At 47.0% G+C, this 23265-nt stretch overlaps 1 protein-coding gene across 1 annotated transcript in view; it reads right to left on the reverse strand.

Annotated features, from left to right (window-relative positions):
• LOC146835077 (vitamin D3 hydroxylase-associated protein-like) overlaps positions 1 to 23265 on the reverse strand; it is a 305937-nt gene that overhangs the window by 78998 nt on the left and 203674 nt on the right. The window contains exon 10 of the mRNA XM_085602744.1: positions 19363 to 19462. Within this exon, the coding sequence (XP_085458870.1) occupies positions 19363 to 19462 (100 nt within the window). The remainder of the gene's footprint in view (positions 1 to 19362; positions 19463 to 23265) is intronic.

A 23265-nucleotide genomic window follows, 5' to 3' on the forward strand; every position in this document is an offset into this window, starting at 1 on the left:
TTCGAGGCAGAGTATAAAAAACAATGAAATGATTGTACATATTTAGATTTTTATAGAGTGCTATTTGCTTCAGTCAGTTTATTAAGTAGCGCAAGGTGGAATACCGAAATAGGGCTTGGATTCCAACTGGTGTTGGGAGGATCCTGGTGCAATAGTCTTCAGTCCTTCTTCCCAGAGATGGGGAGTTCAGTTGCATTGACACTGGAACATCATTCAGACTATTTCTGAAATTGTAGCGCGGTGTCGTCCCAGGCTTGGGGTCAGTGAGTTACACAGTCTTGGTCCCAGGACTCCCAGAGTTCTCCTTACATGTTTAAACATTCATAAGGTTCATTTAGAGATAATGTTTATCGTTGGTGATTGCAGGTTTTCATTGGACTTCTAGTGGGTGGCTAATACCAGCAGGTGTCTCTGTAAGTAAATGATCACTGTTAGCCCTTAGTGTGACTTAAATTCAACACTGTATGCTGCTAGGTCAGCATCAAATCAGTGGCCACACACACACCTATTGAAAGGGGCTTAATTTGGCAATTATTTACTGACTAACTGGCTCGTTCCCTGCTGAAGGAGATGCTACAACCTGATGGAGGATAATTAGTCCTGAATGCATTTCTCTTCCCTCACATGCAGCAGTTTTCACTCAATGACTCAGCATTCCAGGATGGGTCGACTAATGCCTAAGACTATTGTGACTGGTCTACCTCAAATGTTAAGCACCACAGCCAGATGGACAGTTAACCTGCAGCATCGGGGATAAACCTATTCAGGAAAGTGATGTTCTGCTAGACAGGGGGATCCACTGCCTTGTGAGGTAAGTTCCGCCTGAAGAGATAAAAGGTACACCAGATACACCAGACAGTAGTCCTCCCTAGACTCCTCGAAATATAATCGCCGTTCCCTGCAGTAAACCCTCCTCCAGACAACTCAAGCATCAAACAGTACTGCCCAAATCAGGTAGCTGTCCAGCTTTCATAACTTAGCCCCACAGGAGATTGTCCGGTGTCCTCCCCATCAGGAAGTGAGCCATGTCCAGCAGCTGCAGCATTATTCCTATTCTATCAGGCAGCAGACCCCAGACCATCATGCCTTACACCTCTGATCAGAGAGTAATCCTCGATCAAGAGATTGTGCCTTAATGAGGCAGTAAGTCAGCAGACCCACTCCATCATGTCAGAGATGGCTGATCAGTTACCATTCCTCAAAAAATTAATTTGTCTTTTAATCAGGCAGGAAGGCCGCAGAAGCATATCATCATGTCATAAATCCCTGATCCATGCTCTGATAATATTCCTTGATGATAAAGTAGTCCCAGAATCAGGAAGTAAGGAAGATGACCCACTCAACACCATCACGCCTTAGATCTATGATAAAATAGTATTCCTCGATAATAAAGTAGTACTTTAATAAGGCAGTAAGGCCGCAGACACCCACATCATCATGCCACAGATAACCGATCCATGCTCAGATAATATTCCTTGATGATGAAGTAGTCCCTGAATGAGGAAGTAAAGAAGATGACCAAGTCCACTTCAGTATGGCACAGATTTCTGATCAAGGAAAAAGAAAAATGGGAAAACCCACTTAGTACCTCGCACTGTTCACTGGGCGGGGAAAAAATCCCTGGATATACATCGTCAATATATAATGTTTGAATGAATAATTCTTAATTGCGAGTGGATGATGTGATAAGTAACTTTCATTCAATTTATCACAGCAAATAGAAAACAAAGAGATTTAATCATCACATTAATATTGTTGATTTCACAATATATGAGGAAATAAATGCATTATATTCAAGTTACAAAGGTATCCAATAAGGAAAAAAATCAATCAGGTTGTTATTGTCTTCACTGTGTTGAAGCCCAATGCATTTCGGGATTTTGTAGAATCCCTTCATCAGGGGAAATCTAAAACATAAGCAGAAAACAGAAGCATATTTCTAGACGATGTACTTTAAAGATGCAAACAAGATTCAAACTGATGTGACAACGGTGGAAACACAAGGTGTGAAACCTGGGGATTTGGTTACCAATGTTAAACATTCGAGTATGTATGTGGTGGGCAAGTGGAAAGAAATGATAAAATAGTATTCCTCGATAATAAAGTAGTGCTTTAATAAGGCAGTAAGGCCGCAGACACCCACATCATCATGCCACAGATAACCGATCCATGCTCAGATAATATTCCTTGATGATGAAGTAGTCCCTGAATCAGGAAGTAAAGAAGATGACCCAGTCCACTTCAGTATGGCACAGATTTCTGATCAGCCAGTAATCCTCTAGAATGAAGTAGCCCCTTACTCAGAAAATAAGGAAGAAGACCCCTCACCATCATGCTAGAAATCCCTGAATAACTAGAATTCTCAGATAATGAAGTATTGCCTTAATTACGCATTTAGGCAGCACCCCTCACTACATTGCCATAGATCTCTGCTCAGATAATATTCCTTGACAGAGAAGTAGTCTGCTCATTAGGCAGTAGTCTCCATGATCAAGTAGTAGCCTATTCAAGGAAGCACTGATCCCTTGATCAGCCACTAGCAACACAAGTAAACTCAGGCACCAGTAGCCTCTTAAGACGTTGCTCCAGCTAGTAGCAGTCCTGGACTGGTCTACAACAAAGAAGTGGCACGTACTACAAAGTGGCCCAGTGCAAGAACTGCAAATACATTAAGAAGGTGACCGGACTGGGAGTTTGTGAAGCTCTGTTCAGGAATAACCAAGCATTGAAAAATATTGTCCGTTGAGCCAGTGATACAAAACACTGCCTTTTGTGCAGCTGACATCTAATTTGTTGTGATTACTTCATGGACAACTAGGACACTACAGGGGGCGCTAAGGAGTTTGTGAAAACAGTTTGCAATTGTCCCTCAAAAGTATATTATGATTAGTTAAAAAAAAAAAAGTAGTGTCCAGTGTGTTTACAATGCTTAATCTTTTCATAAAAAATTATTTTGGTGGGTGGGGGGGCTTTCTTTGTAACATTTCTTGCAAATCATGTTAAGAAGAAAATGGAGATGAAAGATTTTAGAAAGCCACTCATCACCTTAACATGTGGCTGTCAAATTTGTTTGGAACGGACATCCTTTTTATATGATAGTCAAAGGGTCTTCTTGTGCATGCCTACAACACTGGTAAGTAAATAAATTATTCATTAAATATACCTTCATTTTTAATAAATGGCTTCAAACATGCCAAACAATTCCCAGTTTATAAACATGAATTGAAGAGCCTCATAACCTCTAGTGCTATTGCATTTGTATAGCACAACTTTCCTGGAATTAAATTCTTTCCCTTTAAGGAGCTAAGTTACCCAAAGAAGCCATGGCTTACTAGGAGCAAATGCCACATTCATGTCACAGCAAAAATTGATGCAGTAGTTCTGGTCATTAAGCTGAGGGATCCTTTCATAGCGCCTGCCTGCTGCCTCGGAATCTGTGTGCAGATAGAACTGCCCTTAACTTACATCAAATTTACAAAACTCAAATATCAAGCTTATAACTGCAACTCAGAGATGTTTTCAGCCATGGGGCAAGATACCTGCCTGCCTGAGATGTGTGGGGCTGGAAAAATAGTCAGCTAGGACTGACAAAATGGCACTCACAATACTAGAGCTATGTTATGCATTGGGCTGGAACTAGGTCAGTCACAGGGACTGAGACAAATCAGTCACAGAGCTGGAAATAGTATGTGATGCGGTTGGAATTCTGTCTGTGTTGAAGGCATGTCTGCCAGATGGTTAAAGACATCCCTTTCACAGAGCAAGACTCAAGTCCGTCGTCATGGGGCTATAAGACAAGTCAGTCAGAGTTGGAAACAATTTAATGTGTCTCGGCTCCTCTCTTCCTATTTTCTGAACCCCTTTTTGTTGGCCCTGGAGACTGTGCACTTTACTTTTGCAAAAATCAGTGCTAAAGTGCTTGTGCTCATCCCTTTAAACATGGTAAATTTGGGTTACACCTAATTGGCACATTTAATTTACTTGTGAGTATCAAGTAAAGAGATACTACATGTACTCCCAGGTCCTGGAAATTAAATGCTACATATTGTGCTACTTACTTAAGTATCCCGAAGTCCTAGGCCCACTATTGCAGCCTATTGCAGCCTGTGTGCAGTTTTAAACTTAAAACAAGGTAAGAGAGGGGCTCTATATTCTCGAAAAGGAAATAGAGCTCCGACAAACTGTGAAGTAAAAAATGTTTTCCTTTTCGAATCCAATGTTTGCTAATTCATTCACACATGTTATTGGTAACAACTACCAAGATCAGGTATTCACCAAAAAACACTCCTTATAGTGGAACACTTGAATGCAAGGCAACGTAAATTTATAAAGAATCAATTAAATGATTTATTTAATTCACAAGGTTTCTTTAACCACAATCAGATCATAAAAAATGCATTGGTTTTTAAATAAAACAAAGACACATTAAAAACAAGTTAAATTTAAAAAAACTACTAAATGAGACAAAAGCACAAATCAAGGAGATTTTGAAAAAAGACAGTCAATTTGTCATAAATCCGTTAATTCGGAAACCTAATGGGCAACAATTGAATAAGGGTTAACTTCCTCATTTGACACAGGTATTGTATGCCCCCTTCCAAATTTAACATAACGTGATTGCGTCGACGCGTTTCGGAGGTAATTCGAAGTTTGTGACCTCCTTCTTCAGGACTATTAGAAATGGAATCTCCTTATCCATAAACTTTTGCCTGTGCGACCAGCGCACTAGGTTTCCTGATTGGTTTTGCTGCGCTCCTGCGGGAATGGTATTTTCAATTAAACACTTCCCTGGGCTTTCAAAGTTCTTCGTGGGTGTGGGCAAAGGACATCTTTTGTGCTTCTTTGTAGGTCACCTTATTCCTTATGTTCAACAATTATGAGCTGTTAGGGATTCTTTTACTGCTCCGGGTACAATCAATTCGTGGCTGTTAAAGTCCGACGATCTACGTTCCCGGGCAGCTACTTCCGCGTCTTCCGATCGCGGCCAATCGCGGAAGTAGCTGCCCGGGAACGTAGATCGTCGGACTTTAACAGCCACGAATTGATTGTACCCGGAGCAGTAAAAGAATCCCTAACAGCTCATAATTGTTGAACATAAGGAATAAGGTGACCTACAAAGAAGCACAAAAGATGTCCTTTGCCCACACCCACGAAGAACTTTGAAAGCCCAGGGAAGTGTTTAATTGAAAATACCATTCCCGCAGGAGCGCAGCAAAACCAATCAGGAAACCTAGTGCGCTGGTCGCACAGGCAAAAGTTTATGGATAAGGAGATTCCATTTCTAATAGTCCTGAAGAAGGAGGTCACAAACTTCGAATTACCTCCGAAACGCGTCGACGCAATCACGTTATGTTAAATTTGGAAGGGGGCATACAATACCTGTGTCAAATGAGGAAGTTAACCCTTATTCAATTGTTGCCCATTAGGTTTCCGAATTAACGGATTTATGACAAATTGACTGTCTTTTTTCAAAATCTCCTTGATTTGTGCTTTTGTCTCATTTAGTAGTTTTTTTAAATTTAACTTGTTTTTAATGTGTCTTTGTTTTATTTAAAAACCAATGCATTTTTTATGATCTGATTGTGGTTAAAGAAACCTTGTGAATTAAATAAATCATTTAATTGATTCTTTATAAATTTACGTTGCCTTGCATTCAAGTGTTCCACTATAAGGAGTGTTTTTTGGTGAATACCTGATCTTGGTAGTTGTTACCAATAACATGTGTGAATGAATTAGCAAACATTGGATTCGAAAAGGAAAACATTTTTTACTTTGCAGTTTTAAACTGCCAGTTCGTCTTGGAAAAATAAACCTTTTTCCAAGCCTAAACCTTCCTTGTTAATACATTTTTCACCCCTAAGGTAGGCCCTAAACAGCCCATCCGGCAGGTGCACTGTATCTGAAAAGTTGGACATGTACTTTTAGGTTTTACATGTCCTGGTAAAGAAAAACTCTTGAATTAGTTTTTGATTACTGCATGGTCTACCTCTCTCCTAGGATAATGTTGGATTACCTTTTTACATTTAATAAGTGCTAACGTTCGATTGGGAAGAGGTAGAAAAGTCATGTTTGGTCTCAAAAGAATTGTATTTTAAATTTCTCTTTAATGGTAAAGTGGGATTTTAGACCACAATTCCAAAAATTCCTACTTGAGAAAGTTGGCATTTTCTGGAATTAACCATTTGGTGCCTGGGTGGCGTGGACAAACTGCCGACCATAATGGCCACTTAGGCTTGGAGCTCCGGCCATAGCACCTCAGAAACAGACTGCCTCAACAGGATTGGCGATGGTGTAGGAGAAGTTGCAGAGTGCTCCGGCACTAAATGTGACACTGGGGGCGTCCGTGGTGCAGATCGGCACTGAGGTGTGTAGCCCGAGTGAGAAGAGGGCTGTATCTGCACATGAAGCCGGGGGATCGAGTGATAATGAGCTGGCTGGCACTCCAGCGATGCTGGGAGGAGTTGGCTGTGGGCTGGCTCGCTTGAAGATAGACGTGGGTCAAGTGGAAGTGATGGGGGCACCCAGGAACATTAGGCATACCCTAGTAAGTCCCCCAGATGCTCCCAAGGGGCACCGTGGTGACGGGGTCCACGGGTGAACCTGGGAACCGGCCATCGGCCGGGAGCTGTAGGACGCTATTAGAAGCCCTCCCCGCTGCCACAGCTCGTGCATACCGATGAGCGACATCAGCGGCCGACCACCAGTCATATCCACCATGTGGGCATAGAGGACACGGACACCCACATTGGAACGCACCACAGGAAGAGTGCAAGCACAGGATTTAGTGCCAGAAAGCATAGGGGCACTCACAGGGACAGTCAAGTGGCACATTTCGCCCTCAATACTGGAACCTAGTAGGGCCCTCTGGCCTGGGGCAGGGGCCGGAAGGACCCCAAGCAGAGAACTCTCATGTTCAAGCCACCAGGTCAAAGCACATAGATACAGCCGTCCAGCATGGCGTGGGTGGAGGAACGCACACGGCTGCAGCGGCAGGGTCAGACACCATGCTTATGGAACTTCGGGCGGGATTCAAAGCCTTGGACACACGTTTCGACGCCCTGGATAAAAGGTTGGACACCATGGGAGTCAGTTGAGGACAGAATCTCCGACCAGGAGGATGGCACCACCCAGACCACCAAAAAGCTTGCACGTATGGAGAAACTCCTCAGGTCAGTCCTCATAAAGAATTAATATTTGGAGGCGCGGGGGGGGGAGGAGCTTAGCGCGTGATCAAGATGGCCGCGTGAGCCTAGAGCTCCCGAGACCCTCGCTCCCTCCGGCAGATATCCTGTCTATTATCCTGCTTTTGATGCCCGGAATATTGGAGGGGAGCCGTTGCTGAGGCGAGAGCCGTTGTCCGGATCGAAATCGCCCACCGGAGACCGAAGTTGTACTGCCTGGAAGTTTGTGGCCTACTCCCCCGAAGTTGCCCGGGACTTGCGTTGGCACAGTGCCCGTGCACTAATTGAACAACAGCGGCCACGCGAGGGGCGAGTCGTCGGAAGGAAGGTGTCCTCACTTTCACTTTCGCTTTCGCTTTCCTGTCTCCACCGCGCCCGGCCTGGACGTGGGTAGCGCCAGTCACTGGCTGCATGGTTGTCTACTCTGTATGGGCAAAGAGATTGTCCCCGCGGCAGATAGCGATGTCGAGTAAATCGGACGCCGAAAAACAGAAGCCCAAAAGTACCAGGCGGGGAGGCTACACCCAGACTAACAACATGGACCGCTATGCCCACCAGAAGGGGTCACCGGGCGGATCGGGACAGACACTGGAGGCCTTGAAGGACGTGTCACCCCCCTCCGCGGAACCAACCCTGCAAGATATCATGGGGGCCATCGAGGGGATGAAGTCCTCTATCGGGCAACAATTTGAGACCCTGGCGCATAAAGTGGATGCCATATCGATCGACGTCAATCTGATTCGGGCAGACCTGGGGAAAACTAATGAGCGGGTTCAGTCCTTGGACCTCAAGACTGCAGGCCTCCTGGGCGACGTCTCCGGCCTTCAGCTGGAAGTCCGTACCTTGCGGACTGCAAATGATCACTTTGCCCGACGGTTGGAAGAGTTCGAGGGCCGCGCAAGGCGCAATAACGTGCGCATTATTGGGGTCCCGGAAAATTCGGAGGAACAGTCAGTGGACCTGTTTGTGGAGGACCTGGTGGTGAACCATCTGGCGCCCAAAGGCCTTAGTAAGTTTTTTACTGTTGAAAGGGCCCACAGAGTTCCTGGCGGGAGGCCCAAGGTGGGGGCCCCTCCGAGGCCAATTGTCGCCAGGATCTTTAACTTCAGGGACCGGGATGCCATTCTGCAAGCATCACGGGTGTCCGGCCCGACGCTATTCCAGAACACCACTGTAAGTTTCTATCCGGACTTTACCCAGATGGTACAGAAGCAACGACAAGGCTTCCTGGCGGTCAAGAGAAGGCTACGAGAGATGGGACTGAAATACGCCATGCTCTTCCCGGCCAGGTTGCGTGTGGTGTTCGAAGAGCGGACTTTCTTTTTTGAATCACCGGACATGGTCGGAGATTGGCTGGACACATTGCCCCAAGGACGGACTAACGTGGAACGCTCCGGTGGAGCAGACGGTGGCAGTGATGAACAATGAGCCTGGACTTAAGTACCAGATCTCCGGTTCCCCCGGGAGGGTGACAGTCCGGGGGGTAGCGGGGGCAGTATGGGAGCTTTTTCCTCCTCTGGGGTTCTTTTTGTAGATTAGTCTTTGTATGGGGCGACAGGCACACTGCAAGTTGGGGGGCATTTTAGAGCTTACGCAGGGGTGCAGGGTGGGGGGTGGATTGGGGTTGTTGTTGGGGTTGTTGTTGTTTTTGGTTATGCAAGGCGTAAGGATTCAAGCTTCTGTGACTCTAGTGCGGTTCCACGCGGGGGGGGTGGTCTCCTTACATGTTGGGATGGGGGGTAGGGGCTTAAAAATACTCAGTTGGAATGTAAATGGCTTGGGGGATCGTATTAAGCGTGGGATTGTCCTGCAATTCCTGAAGCGATGTACCCCTGATATTGTCTTATTGCAAGAGACGCACTTGATTGGTAACATGTGCTATGCACTCAATAGGAAAGGCTACAAGTTTGTTGCACACTCCGGGTTTTCCTCGGGGTTTAGAGGGGCTGGAATACTCGTCAGGTCCTCCCTGCCCTTCGAGGTCGACTCCACTACTGTTGACGATAGGGGACGCTTTGCGGCTGTAGCGGGGAGGTGGGAGGGCAGGACGCTGGTCCTGGTGTCGGTTTATGTCCCTCCTGCACTGCAACCTTCCACACTTGCGGACTTAGAGAGGACTTTGTTGGATCTCCCAGAGGGAATGTTGGTGGTGGGTGGCGACTTTAATGCGGTAGGCTCCGGATTGCTTGACAGACACCCGCCAAGGAGCTCGGGGGGGGCTCAGAAATGGCTTCCGGACTTTGTAGATACCCTTGGACTGGTTGATTGTTGGAGACTACTGCATCCCACACAGCGGCAATACACTTTCCATTCCGGGGCGCATGGCAGTCTCTCCAGAATTGATTATGTGCTTACCCTAGCTGCACACGCCTCCTTTGTCTCTGAGGCCAGGCACATGGCACGGGGTATTTCTGACCATTCGCCGGTGTGGATCTGTATGGATGTTGGTAGAGGAATAAGGGGTAGGGTGGCCCCAATTAACCCGTGGTATCTCAGGGACCCTATGACTCGTAGTGCGGTGCTGAAGGCGGTCGATCGTTACTTCCAGGAGAATCTCGGCTCGGTCACGTCGGCTGTGTCTTTGTGGGAAGCGTTCAAAACAGTGCTTAGGGGAGAGGCCCTCTCCTTGATAGTAGCGGCCAAGCGTCGGCGAGACGCGGAGGTCGCCCAGATTGAGGCGGAGATCGCGGAATTGGAGCTGTCATTGGAGGGGGGGGTTACGGCGGCGGCGCTGCACAATTTGACCCTTAAGCAGTCGGAGTACAAGGCCCTTGTGACGGACGCGGCCAAAGCCTTGAGTAGGGAACAGCGGGGCCGTCTGTACGACGTCGGGGACAAGGCCGGGAAATTAATCGCGTGGCTGGATAAAAAGGAGCGGGTCAATCGTGTTGTGCCAGACCTCGTGACGGAGGATGGCGTCGTTGTCGGGGAGCCGGAGGGCATAGTCCAGTGCTTTGCGGATTATTTCCACACGGTCTATACCTCCGTGTCGGACAGGCCAGTGGGGGATTCGTGTGAACTCCTGCGTGATCTTGCTTTGCCTTGCCTTTCCGACATAGACAGGGACGATCTTGATGGCGATATCACAGTCGACGAAATCGCGGGGGCTATCCGTTCGTTACGTTCGGGCAAGGCCTCGGGCCCGAATGGCCTGCCAATTGAGTTCTACAAACTCCGGCCAGATAAGATCGCTCCGCATTTGCGAGCTATGTTCGTGGAGGCGCGGGAGATGGGATGCCTCCCACGCGACCAGCGCCTGGCAACAATCGTGGTCATACATAAAGATGGTAAGCCCAGGAACAGGTGCAGCTCATATAGGCCGATCTCGCTCCTTAATGCCGAGCCGAAGATCCTCGCTAAAATCCTCGCTAACCGTTTGGTCAGGGTGATCGGTGATCTGATCCACCCTGACCAATCCGTATTCATCCCGCATCGTAACACCGCGTTGAACCTTAGGCGCATCCACGGAGTGATCGCAAGGGTGGAGACGATGCGGGAGCCGGCCACTGTGGCAGCGCTCGACGCAACGATGGCTTTCGATACGGTAGAGTGGGAATACCTGTGGGCTGCGCTTGCGAAATTCGGCTTTGGACCCGGATTTGTGGGCTGGGTGAGACTATTATATGAAGAGCCTCTCGCTAAAGTCGCGGTCAACGGTAGGGCGTCCCGCCCTTTCGGGCTGGGGAGAGGTACCAGGCAGGGCTGTCCTCTGTCGCCGCTGTTTGCTCTTGCTCTCGAGCCGCTGGCGGCCTGGATACGATGGCACCCGGAGGTGAGGGGGCTTCGCTGGTCACCTGACCACGAGGACCGCATCTCCCTCTATGCCGATGATATCCTGCTTTATCTCGCTTCACCCCGGAAGTCCCTCATAGTTGTCTGCGACATTTTGACTTCCTTCGGGAGGAATTCGGGACTAACCATTAACTGGGGGGGGGAGTCATATCTGTATGCCTTGTGTGGAGACGTCCCGGTTCCCCCGCGGAATTGCCCGATCCAGATCGCCCGGGAGGGTTTCATGTATCTTGGGATTTATATCTCCACCGACCCAACGGTACGGTATGAGAGGAACCTGGTCCCTCCGCTGGCGCGCTCGCGGCGAGATGTAGCGGGCTGGCGGCGGCTGCCGCTTTCCCTCCTTGGCCGTGCTGTGCTATTCAAAATGATGTCTCTTCCCCGTTTTCTCTATGTCCTGCAGAACACCCAGGAGCTGGTTCCGGCCAGCTACTTTCGGGAGGTTGAGAGTCTCCAGCGCTCGCTGCTGTGGGACGGCCGTCCGCGTATAGCGATAGCAAAACTAACTCTTCCTTGGTACGATGGGGGTATCGCGCTTCCCGACATCAGAAGATACTATTGGGCCTCCCAGCTGAGTGCGATCCACCATGGAGTCTAAGGCCCGGCGCTTAGCCCCGGCTTTGCTATGGACCGGTGGTTGCTGCGTGGGGGTGGCTACTATAGAGCACTTTACTCGAGGCCCCCGGCTGGGTCCCTCACGGGGCCGACCGGGGTGGCGGTGAATGTGTGGAAGACAGTCACGAACTCGTTGGGCTGGAAAGATAGGCTCACCCTCGCCACTCCGTTGTATGACTCAGATATGCTGGGGAAACTTTGGCACTCTAAGGGATTCGAGAAATGGGATCTGATTGGCATCTCCAGGGTGGGTGACCTGCTGGCCAAGGGGCGGATTAAGTCGTTTGACGAACTACGGACGGAATATGCGCTGGAGGGCACGGAATATTTCCGGTATGCGCAGGTGCGCCATGCGCTGCGGTCGGTGCTCGTTGAGGGGGAAAAGGTGCCTGAGTCCTCTCCCTTGGAGGACCGGATCCTGGACGGCCATATGCCGGAGAGCACAATCTCCCTAATTTACAAAAAGCTTGTGAATGTCCGGACCGACCTCCTCATGGGGGTGCGGGATCAGTGGACTAGGGACGGCCTTGAGCTGGACGATGTAGATTGGCAATACACCGTCTCCTCTCCTAAGGAGGTCGCGATCCCCGCCAGACTACGGCTGGTCCAGCTTAAGATACTGCACAGAGTCTACGTCACTGGGCCCCGGCTGGTTCATATCGGCTTTTCCGAGGATGGGTTATGCAAGAGGGGCTGCGGGATGGTGGGCACCTTTCTACATATCATATGGGAGTGTGGTGTGATTGCGGACTTTTGGAAGCGGATTCACGTTGTGATGCAGGAGGTCACGGGTATAGTACTGCACCCAGAGGCGCGGCGCTGTCTTTTGAATGTGTGGGGTCCTACAGATTATGACGCAGCGCAGACTCAATGGGCGACCCTAGGCAATATGGTGGCTAAGCGAGATATAGCACGACTGTGGGGATCTCATAGCCCGCCCACCCTGGATGCATGGAAGGACAACATTGACTGGAGCATGTTTCGGGAGAAAACGGTGTATAGTGCACGGGGGAGGCCTAAGAAATGGCATAAGGTATGGGGAAGTTGGAACCAATATAGGGGAGGCATAAGTCTGCCTCCTGTCATTGAACCGCCAGAGGAGCAACTTTCCCCCTAGCCTCACTTCCGACTTGGGTCTTTCTGATGCACCTCCGTTAGAATGTTAGTGCCTCTGCTCTCCCTCATCCTCCCGATCGGTGGCTTTGATTTGATGTTGGAAATGGGGCCGCGCCCCCGCTGGAAACTGGCACGAATTTGTGGTGTATACTGCCTTGCTTGTTGTGTTTATTGTAGGTAGTTTTCAAAAATGAAACCTTTGTCATTCTCCTGCATTAGAGCTATGGAGGACTTCACGTGTTGACTGTTTAGCTGCCGAACCTCCGGGATGTCGGCTGAATAGCTGTGTATCTGATTTATGCGAATAAAGGTTTTTAAAAAAAAAAAAAAAAAATATTTGGAGGCGCGGGGAGGGCGCAACAACATACAGGTCATGGGTGTACTCGAATCTACCAATACTGGGCGACTGGACGAATTCATGAAGGCGCTACTATCTGACCTCTTTGGAAGGGCAATCATGACCACATTTGTGGTGGAACGAGCGCATCGCACCCTTGGGCTGCGCCCCTACCCAGCCTGACCGCCTAGGCCAATCATAGCTCTCCTGCTTAATCTCAAAGACAGGGACACTGCATTGAGGATGGCGCGTGAGAAGGGCCCCCTAGAGTGGCGGGGTTCATCCACATCCCTGTACCCGAACTTCACTGCAATGGAGCAGGATGCAAGACGAAAGTACCCTGGGAGTGAAAACCTACGTAAGCTGGGGCTGTGCTATGGGATGCTATATCCTGCCCGACTAAAAGTGGATGTAGATGGCCACTCGCATATCTTTGACACTCCTCATGATGCTCAGAAATTTGGCCTGACCTACTCAAAGGCCGTGCGGGGACACCCTCACCGCAGGATTTGCAGAATGTCCCAGCCTCTGGTGCAAGTGCAGACCTATTTTGGCAAGTTAAATAGTCCAAGCTGTTGTTGACGGACAAAGGAGGACCTGTGACTAACTGAGGTGCAAAGCCCAGTTTAGTTTATTGTACTCTATGGCCTGAGGAGAGGTTAGCAGACACCCTGAAGTACCATGTTTACTCATGCTGGCGTTAGTGCGCCACTGTTACCAGGGAAGCGGCGTGGTGTTGCCACCCTCCTAGTGCAGCTCCACCTATCAAGACTGTTGCAGTATTGTAGCACGCTTCTCTCCCATTTGTGTTTGAATTTGGTTTTTGTGGGCGGGGGGATTCCCCCACGAGGTTTGGTATGGGGGATGGGAGGAGGGTGAGGGGATGTTGGGGTTTCAAGCAAGATTTAGCATTATGGCTCCGTCGTACAGTCTTGGTACAGTGCAGTAATGGTTATTTAGATACAGTCAAGTTTCATGACATAGGTCATGGCTAATAAGGTACAATTATAAGCTAACATAGTGATGATGTCCTGGAATGTAAGGGGTCTTAACAACGCACGTAAATGTAAGCAAGTCATGAACTATATGCACCGCCACCAGGTGGATATCGCCTTTTTACAGGAGACGCACCTGGCACCCTCTGTTAAGTCTCCCCTGGCCTCCAACTGGGGGCACATAGGTATTTTGCAGGGTACAGCTCCTATGCCAGAAGAGTTGCAATTTTGATTCACAGACGGGTGCCGTTCAGGGAGATAGCGGTGCACAGTGATGTTGGTGGGCGATATTTGCTTGTCAAGGGATGTAGGTTAGAACACGGTTTGTTAATATTTATGCACCAATTATGGATGATCCCGACTTCTTTGATTCCATTCATACACATATTGATAGCATGGGGGTGGACCAGATTTACCTAGGTGGGGACCTTAATTTACTCCTTGATTCGGCAAGAGACAGCACAGCAACCTCTGTAGATACAAAGCTTAGAGCTAGGTGTTTGCTGTTATATCTTATAGATGCATACTGGTTGGTGGAAGCCTGGAGATACTGCAGCCCCAGCCAGGTTGGGTACACACACTACTCTGCTCTAGACAACGCATGGACCAGGTTAGATTACTGGCTTATCTCCACAGGGGTGGCGCTGCAGGTAAGCACAGCCTGTCATCTCCTGCGCACATTGTCAGACCTCTCCCCTGTTCTGATGCAACTGGGAATCCTGCTCTCAGGGGGGCTTGAAAGGCGATGGAGATTCCCTGACATGGCCATGAGGGACACTGTATTTGAGTCGGAACTTGGAGATGCGATACTAGAATATTTCTCATTAAACGTTGGTACCATGAACTCCAAGGCCACACTGTGGGAGGCTTCTAAGGTGTATACTAGAGGAGTGTGCATCTCAAAAAGTGCTGGGGTACTAAGGGACCTTCAAAGCATGCTAGCGCAGCTAGAAGCGCAACTGGCGGAGGTTGATATGAATGATGCGATCCCTCTTTGCCCCCCCCAGTCTACAATGCCGTGCTTCCCTTCTAGCGGAGTTTCAGGAGGCGGCAGAGCGTGAGAAGCACACTATCTCAGGCGATATGGGGAGTGTGACAGGCCGGGTAGAACCCTGGCCAGATTAATGCAGCAGTCCCGCAAACCGACCTATATAGCCGAACTGATGGGGCCAGAGGACTCGCGGATAACTGGCAATGCAGGGGTCCTCGAGGAGGTACTTACTTACTATACTACTTTATATACCTCCAGGGCCACTGGGAATCCATTGGCATATGGGGACTATCTAGATGAGACTTCAACGGCCTGGATGGAAAAAGCACATCAGGAATTCTTGGCTGAACTCTTCTCTGAGGACGAGGTTATTGAAGCCATTGATGTGCTGGATGGCTCTAAAGCCCCAGGGCTAGATGGGTTCACTGGATGCTTCTATAAGAAGTTTAAAGCTATTCACGCTCCATACCTCATTGACATGTACCAGGAGGCGGTAGAGTCAGGAGTGCTTCCCCCTACTTTGGGAGAGGCGGTTATAAGCCTTCTCCCTAAACCCGGGAAGGACCCATTGAAATGTGGCTCATACAGACCGCTGTCACTCTTAAACTTCGACAATAAGATTCTTGCCAAGATACTGGCAACGAGGCTTGCTCTGATCATTGATAAACTGATTTCACCCGCTCAATTGGGATTCATCCCTTTTAAATCAACTGCTTTTAATCTCCGCATACTATTTGCCATGCTGCACAGAATATCGCCATCTGTCCCTGCAGCAGCCGTGCTGCTTGACGCCGAAAAGGCCTTTTACTCCCTTGAGTGGCCTTTCCTGTATGCCAAGATGGTTCGCCTAGGGGTGCCGGTGCGATTTCAAGCAGTCATCAAATTACTATACACACAACCCATGGCGCACATTCGTCTTAATGGCACATTGACTTCTGAGTTTCCACTCATGCGAGGGTCACGGCAAAGGTGCCCACTCTCCCCACTGCTGTTTGTGCTGGCACTAGATCCACTGGTGCGGCACCTGCAGGAGCGGCATAGTCATCGTGGCCTGCAGTTTAATACTGTTCCCTTACTTCTTACACTGTATGCCGAATATACGTATGGCATCCAGATGATAACCTGGCACAGCTGCTTCGTGAAGTGACAAGGTATGGCACCCTGTCGGGTTTATGCATCAATTGGGAGAAGCCGGAGGGTTTCCCGTTGAATGAGGTGCCCTGTGGCAAAATGGCGGAGTATCTATTGTCGTGGTGTGAAGACTTTGTTAAATACCTCAAAATAAATATACACAGAGAGGCGGATCGTATTCTTCAATTTAACTATGGCCCGATGATGGAGGTTAGGATGCAACATAGAGCGATGGTTGACACTGCCCCTGTCCATGGAGGGAAGGATAGCCATTGTTAAAATGGTAGTCCTCCCACAATTTATATTCCACATCTTATATTCCTCTGCATTTCCACTATGGGAAATGGCTGGATCCCAATTTTGCAGGAGCCACTGGTAAAGCGGACTTTGGCAAAATTTCAGCTGGAAACGTTTTGGGACCTATTCCCCAGCGGTCATGTCTTCTCGTGTATGGAGAACCATTGCTTTCGGGAAGCCACAGTCATGAATCCCTTCGTATTACAAAGGCTGCAGAGAGCTTTGAGGGCTCACATCTTTAGCTACTCACTGGAGCCCCCTGGGTTCCCCCCTTTGACAGGTATTAATAAAGATGTAGATGGGAGTCATCTTATGTCCAGACTGTATAAGGCTGTAGCGGCAATGCTCCCCAGCCAGGATTCTGGGGTACAGGCGGCCTGAGAGTGTGACTTTGGACACCCCACCTCTGACACACAATAGGGTTGGTGCTGCAGACAAACAGGCTGTGTTCCCCCCAACGACCAGCACAAGGTGCTGCATTTTAAATTTGTCTGGAGGGCGTACATGACGCCCAGCAAACAGCACCGTATTGACCCATCCCGTCCACATTCATGCCCCAGATGTGGCTCCCCAGAGGCAGACTTTGCACATATTACCTGGACGGGTGACAAGATAGTTGGTTATTGGAGGGTAGTCTTTGGGGAGATCTCCCTTATGATAGAAATGGAACTTGCACCCAGACCACTGATGGCATTTCTTGGGTATACACACGACCTCCCTAAATCCAAGTGACGGTTTGTCGCCATTGTGCTCCTCAATACCAAAAGGGAATTAGCCCTAAATTGGGCAGTAAACACACACACACACCCACGTTGACTACATAGTTGTGCAGCATCACTTACTGCAATACAAACAGTGATACATATGCATCACTACAGCCAACTGCTGCCAGGCCCCTTGATATATGGCAACCATTTCACTCTTACCTGCTGTCTGCACGGAATACCGGCAACTCCCCGCCCCCACAGCAACACACCCCCGCGAAGGCTGGGATGGAGGGGAGAACACCCGGGATAACTAGACCGTCACCGAGGTAGTGCTGAGATTAACTTTACTTTTTCCTCACCCCCTTGCAGGATGGGACTATTGTATTCAGAGATAGACTTGTAAACAAAATCCTGTACATTGACCTGTATTTTTACATTTTAATGTGTCACATACTAAAAAGCACTGTAGTTCTGTTTTCATGATATTGTGAAAATTAATTTTAAAAAAACAAAAAAAGAGTTTAAAAAAAAACCCATTTGGTGCCTGCAGGCAGTGAGACAAAGGGGGACTAGGTGTTGGCAGGATGGGCCCTCCTGTCACAACGGGAAAGGCAGAACTGTTCCTTGTCCCATTTATATTTCGAAGGGTCTGCCTCCAGCACACTCAGAAATAACTTGACTCCAGTCTTTTGTCACCCTAGACATCTTGGAGCCTGGGCAGGGGAAGGAGTGGACATTTCCAGAACCAGACGTAAAAAAGCCTAGCAGTTTGTCTCATTTCAAAGTCTGGCACCAGGTATAAATATTGGACCCTCAGACCAATTCTTCAGATCACTCCCGGACCTGTGGAGAAACTCCAGAAGGACTGCCTCGTACTTCAGAGGACTGCCCTGCTACTTGAGATCTGCTTTGTACCTCAGAGGAACGCCCTGCTGCTACCAGAAGAAGAAAAAACATTTTTGTGGAATGCAATCGAGAACTCATATGAATCTTGAGATTGAGATTGTTCAGTTAACACTTGAAGTGTTCCCTCTTTAGTAGAATTTCCTATCCATATTGTGTAAATGAACAGCGCTCCATCGCAATTGGCTATAACTTTCGAATTTGTCCCAGTCTCTCGATTAGATGCCCGCAGTTGGAGGTTTGATCTTTTAAGTGCTATTTTTCACCAAAAACGAAAAAATCATATTTCTGGCTCTACTGATTGTATGTAATTCATTCAGGTGTAATTATATTTATGACAATGTTCTCTATTTTTCTATAATTGGTGTGGAAAGTTTTTTGTATTGTCTTTTCACTTCATTATTGTTTGAGTGCTGCAAAAATACTTTACACATTGCCTTTAAGTTAAGCCGAACTGCTTTTGTGCCAAGCTGCCAGAGGGTTAAGCATAGGTTAATTTAGTGACTTTTTTTCTGTTCAACCTGGCAAGGATTGCATTTTGTGCATGAGGAGGGTTAGCACTCCAGAAAGCAAAATCCCAATTTACTACATCACCCATCGATCTCGACAACTCCGCGGACAGCTAGAATCATGCCAATTCCATTTCAAGCAACAGGTTTAGTGGGGTCACGAGCATCAGTCAAAAATTGGTAGCTATGTAAGTGATAGGACTGAAGACAAATCAGTCATAATACAGGAAACTGTAGTGTAAGACTGTGCTTCAGTTCAGCCAATGTTCGGACTGGAGACCTTTTAGACACAAGGAAAGAGAAGTCTCGGTCAGCGTGCCCCTTATTGGGATGAAGAAATGTCATTTGGGGGTGGAGATACTCCAGTCAAGTCCGTCATGGACCAGGGTTGTCACTCATTGGATGGAAATGTACCAGGATTATGTCAATGGATGTGATTTTAAAGCTGCTAGTGACATAATGGTATTTGGCGATATGATATGCTGTCAATCACAGAGATTGGCGCAGGTCAGTTATGAAATTTGAGTCTTGTCAGTCATGGGGAGAAAGGTCCCAGTCAGGCAACAGGGATCACTCAAGGGTCTGGAGATGTGCCAATTTTTGAACTAGAGGGATGTCACTCATTGGGCTACAAATATTTCAGTCACATGGTCGGAAATGTGTTAGTCAGGTACACAATGGGACAACAATGAAGTTGTGGGAACAACAGTCCTTGGGATAGCCATGTAGCGTAAGACATGGTTTGAGGAACATAAGTCATGGCAATAAAGAACGAATAAAATTCTCACCAGTGGCTTTGTCATAATGGACAAGAGGGCCTTTATCACACGTGGAATTCGATAAATCCTGATTTGGTCTTTCAGGTTTGGGTCGATTAAGTCCCCTTTGCTGAAAAAGAAAGCAGCTTATTGGTATAAAGATTTATTACAAGAAAACAATGGTTCTGTCGGGTTTAAGTAAAACAATCGCTTTGTTATGCAAATAAATCAAGAAATGACCACACAAACTCAGAATACAAATCAAGTTAACGCTAGATTTGGAGGGTGTGATGTCGTTTTTTATATAAATTTCAGCATTTATATGAAAACACCCATATTACTTGTAACGCAAGGTTACCAATGAAGTAAACTTTAACGTGAAGCAGTGAATCAGTGACAAGGTGACAAAAGTGACAATTTTGTGCAAGATATGTACAGTGATCAAATACAAAGGAAACATTCTATGTACATCATATACAAGAGGAGGGCCAGTATCAAGGAAAAACACAATGGCGCTGTTTCATGAGTGAATCAAAATACATTCGGAAAACAGGTCTTGAACTGGTCCTAGCAGTTATCGTCGACGTTTCAACCCAAATTATGCGAAATTAAATCGTCATGCAGGGTCTTCATCAGGACATTAAGAAAGGCAATGGCAACCTAGCCGGTGGTATAGGATGGCCTGGCAATCCGTTGTATGCGTTTCAAAAGACAGAGCGCCTCATCAAATGTGGTCTCTATACGGGCGAACCGCGTCCGCTAAGTGGGATACGTCCGAGATTCAAACAGAGTTTTGAATTTGAAGGCAAGCGATCATGACTCACGCTGCAGCACCTCCTCTCTCAGTCGGAGGAAATAAAGAAGCAAGAGTTCTCAACACAATTTATAATCCAGCAAAGACCTTTCATCCAGGTACATTAATGGGGCAGGGGAAAATCCTGTTCTGCATACAGCAGCCAGTTGTAAAGTTTACGTTCGAAGGTAAATAGATCATTTTCCTAAAAATAAATGTCACCGAATAAACTACTCAACACATGGACTGTCAAACCAGTCTCCTTGTTCTTTACAAGCTGCTTGGTAATGTAGAAGAAAAAAGAAAAAAAATAGCCCCACGTTAATGTCATGTTAAGTTTTGACACCTGACCACTGTACACACAGATAGATGTTCCTTAATGTACAACAGCACAACCTGGTTCCCTACCATTATGCCACCTGGCCCATGCATCACAATATGATGGTATGGCTGGAACCTGCACACCTTTTTGCACTTTTGCATTGCTGGTCCCATGAGATCTATGGATGCCCGTCACTGGGGCACTACACACTCAGAAAAAACACAAACCCTCACAAACCAATCTTACTGCTCCCCACTCTCTTCTGCGTTATGTTCCGAACCTACGCTTGCACACTGAACTCCAGAATGAGGACATGCCCAGGGTGCTAGAGGCATGCGCTGATAGGTCCGTATATGCCCTATACTTAACTGCAGTGGTTGGGATTACAATCAAGATGAACAGCATGTTCCAATGGGACTATTGGTAAAATAGGTCCAGCACACCATGCACTTTTCTCTTTGTGCAGATACCTATCCTGACCCAGACATTTGTTCTTGTTGGCAATAGTATATTTAATCGAAAGGGCCTCTCCTTTCCAGTGCTCAGAAACTGGGCACACCTAAGGGCAGTTTGATGTTCTGGGTTCCTGACCCTCTTGCCAGCCATATATGGTTGCACACTTACGTAGGTTCCTTGATAGGCCTTCTACTATCCAGACCTTCATTAAATGTTGTTGTGTATCCTGCATCATAACGTGAAGCTTTCTACAGTCTCTGTTTCTATCAGAGAAGGACAATACCCTAGCAAACAGGTCATCTTTAGCTGCCCTCTGTCAGTGTGGCCTGCAGTCAGTACATGTATATCTCAGAGGTAACTACAGCGGAGTACTCGACATTCCCAAGATGCTAAAAAGCTGTGAATAACAAAGAAATACCAAAGACCATAACACCAGTAATCAGAACACAGGGGGACTAACAAGTCTGGCAGATTCAGAGATGGGTCTAAAAGAAAAGGTGAGGAATGGGAGGCCTCGAGCTGCACTTTAAGGGAAGATCCACTTGAGGTCAGGGAGATTTTCTAGCTGTGGAAAACGAATTCTGTGCCAGTGTGTTATGAACAATTGGAAAAAATATAGGTGACAATAAGAAGACATCAGCATGATCACAAAGATGAGGAAAATAACCTAAGATAGGACCCACATTACTAACATTGTTTGTCTGTTCTGGAGTGGAGAAACTCTGTGAAAGACCCATTCCTTTTGTGTAGCCCTTAATTTTGTTTTTGAATTTTGCGCTCTAAACACCTGGTCTTTGACATCTGGGGAAACTGGATCTACCTGACCAGCTCCAATTATGTGTAATCTGTGCTATAAAGGAACATGCTTTTTCTTAAAAACTGCAATATTTGAAACTTATGATTGTGTGCATACATGTTTCACATTTGAACAGAGTTCAAATACAGATACTGTGGTGAAAGGCTTAATTCCCACTTGCCTCTAGGCAGAACATTTGCCAGAAGCCCACATTTTACAAGCAGGCTGAAATGTGCTTCCTTTTAAAAGTGTTAAATGGACAAACATTCGAAATTGCTACCTTCAATTTGGAATATGCTACAATTTAAAATTCATAAAAGATAGGTAAGTCAGTATGAGAAAATCAATGTAAACATTAGATTTTGATTGTATTCACTATTTGCCCTTTTTCTTTTTTTTAAGTTTATCATTTTGCCTTCTTCAAACTTAGTAACAGTACTGAGTGAAGCAATATTAGGATTGCCCTAGATAATCTCTTCTGGTTCACTCCTCTTCATCTATTTTCAGACCTAATTTTCCATCATGCCTTGCAGTGAATTGGTGTCTGCAAACAATTAGTTTAGCACCTAGAGGCAGAGATAGCACCTAAGAGTAGTAGGGATAGCACCTAGAAGTGGCATAGGGTTCTCAGTATCCCGGAACAGATTTAAATGCATCTCACAAAAGAGGGCCTCAAGGGTTAGCAATATTATAAAGAATCTGTTTGGGAAGGATTCTTCATTGAAGCAAGGCTGGGGAACATAGCGCTGTTTGGTACTCAGGCCTTTCATAAGTTAGATAGGTGAGAGTGACAGAAGCTGGATAAGTATTCAAGTTTCATAAACACACTTATCAAGTGTTCACTCAGTCCTGTCCACTTGCTAATCATGCTATTTTGGCTACAGAGAGGCTTTGTGAGAAACACCTTCAACCTATAAGAAAGAGTGAAAATATATGCAAAGTGCAAGGGGAATAAACACCTGCAAAGACATGCCATTTGTGTGAAAGTCCTACAAGGGCTAGAGGGTTCTTAAAAGGCAATTACCAGTTTTCCTTTTACCTCTACAAGACTATAAAACGTGCACTTCATTTGAGATCTGCTGCTCTTCCCTTCTATGACCTGCCTTGGAGTGAATGGTGGAGTGAGGCTTCCCACACCAATGCAATGCAACCCCTACCAAAATAATGCGATGCAGGTGCCACGGGAATGGGTTGTTTCATTGAGGTGTCTCTTTTCCTCAGGTGAATACAATACTGAATGAACTTCTTCCATCATTTGTCCTTCAGTTATAATAAATGCCTATGCCATGTTCTACCCCTGAGTTTGACATAGTTTCTAGTTTTGAGCCAGAGTTACATAACTGCATCTTTGTACCAAGAACTCAGTACTCAGGCTTTGAGATCCCAAATGTTATTGCTGTATTGGATTACTTTTGTGGGAGCAGGCAGAGACGGATGGAATTTTGGTCACCCATTCAAGACGGGGCTCAAAGAGATCAACTGCCTGGCTTTAAAGGTCAGCTACACAAAGGTTTAAGGAGGAGAGAGAAACTTGTTGCACCATAAGGTACAGGACCAAGAGGATAG

The sequence above is a fragment of the Triturus cristatus genome, chromosome 4_2, assembly GCF_964204655.1.
Source record: "Triturus cristatus chromosome 4_2, aTriCri1.1, whole genome shotgun sequence".
NCBI classification, from domain to species: domain Eukaryota; kingdom Metazoa; phylum Chordata; class Amphibia; order Caudata; family Salamandridae; genus Triturus; species Triturus cristatus.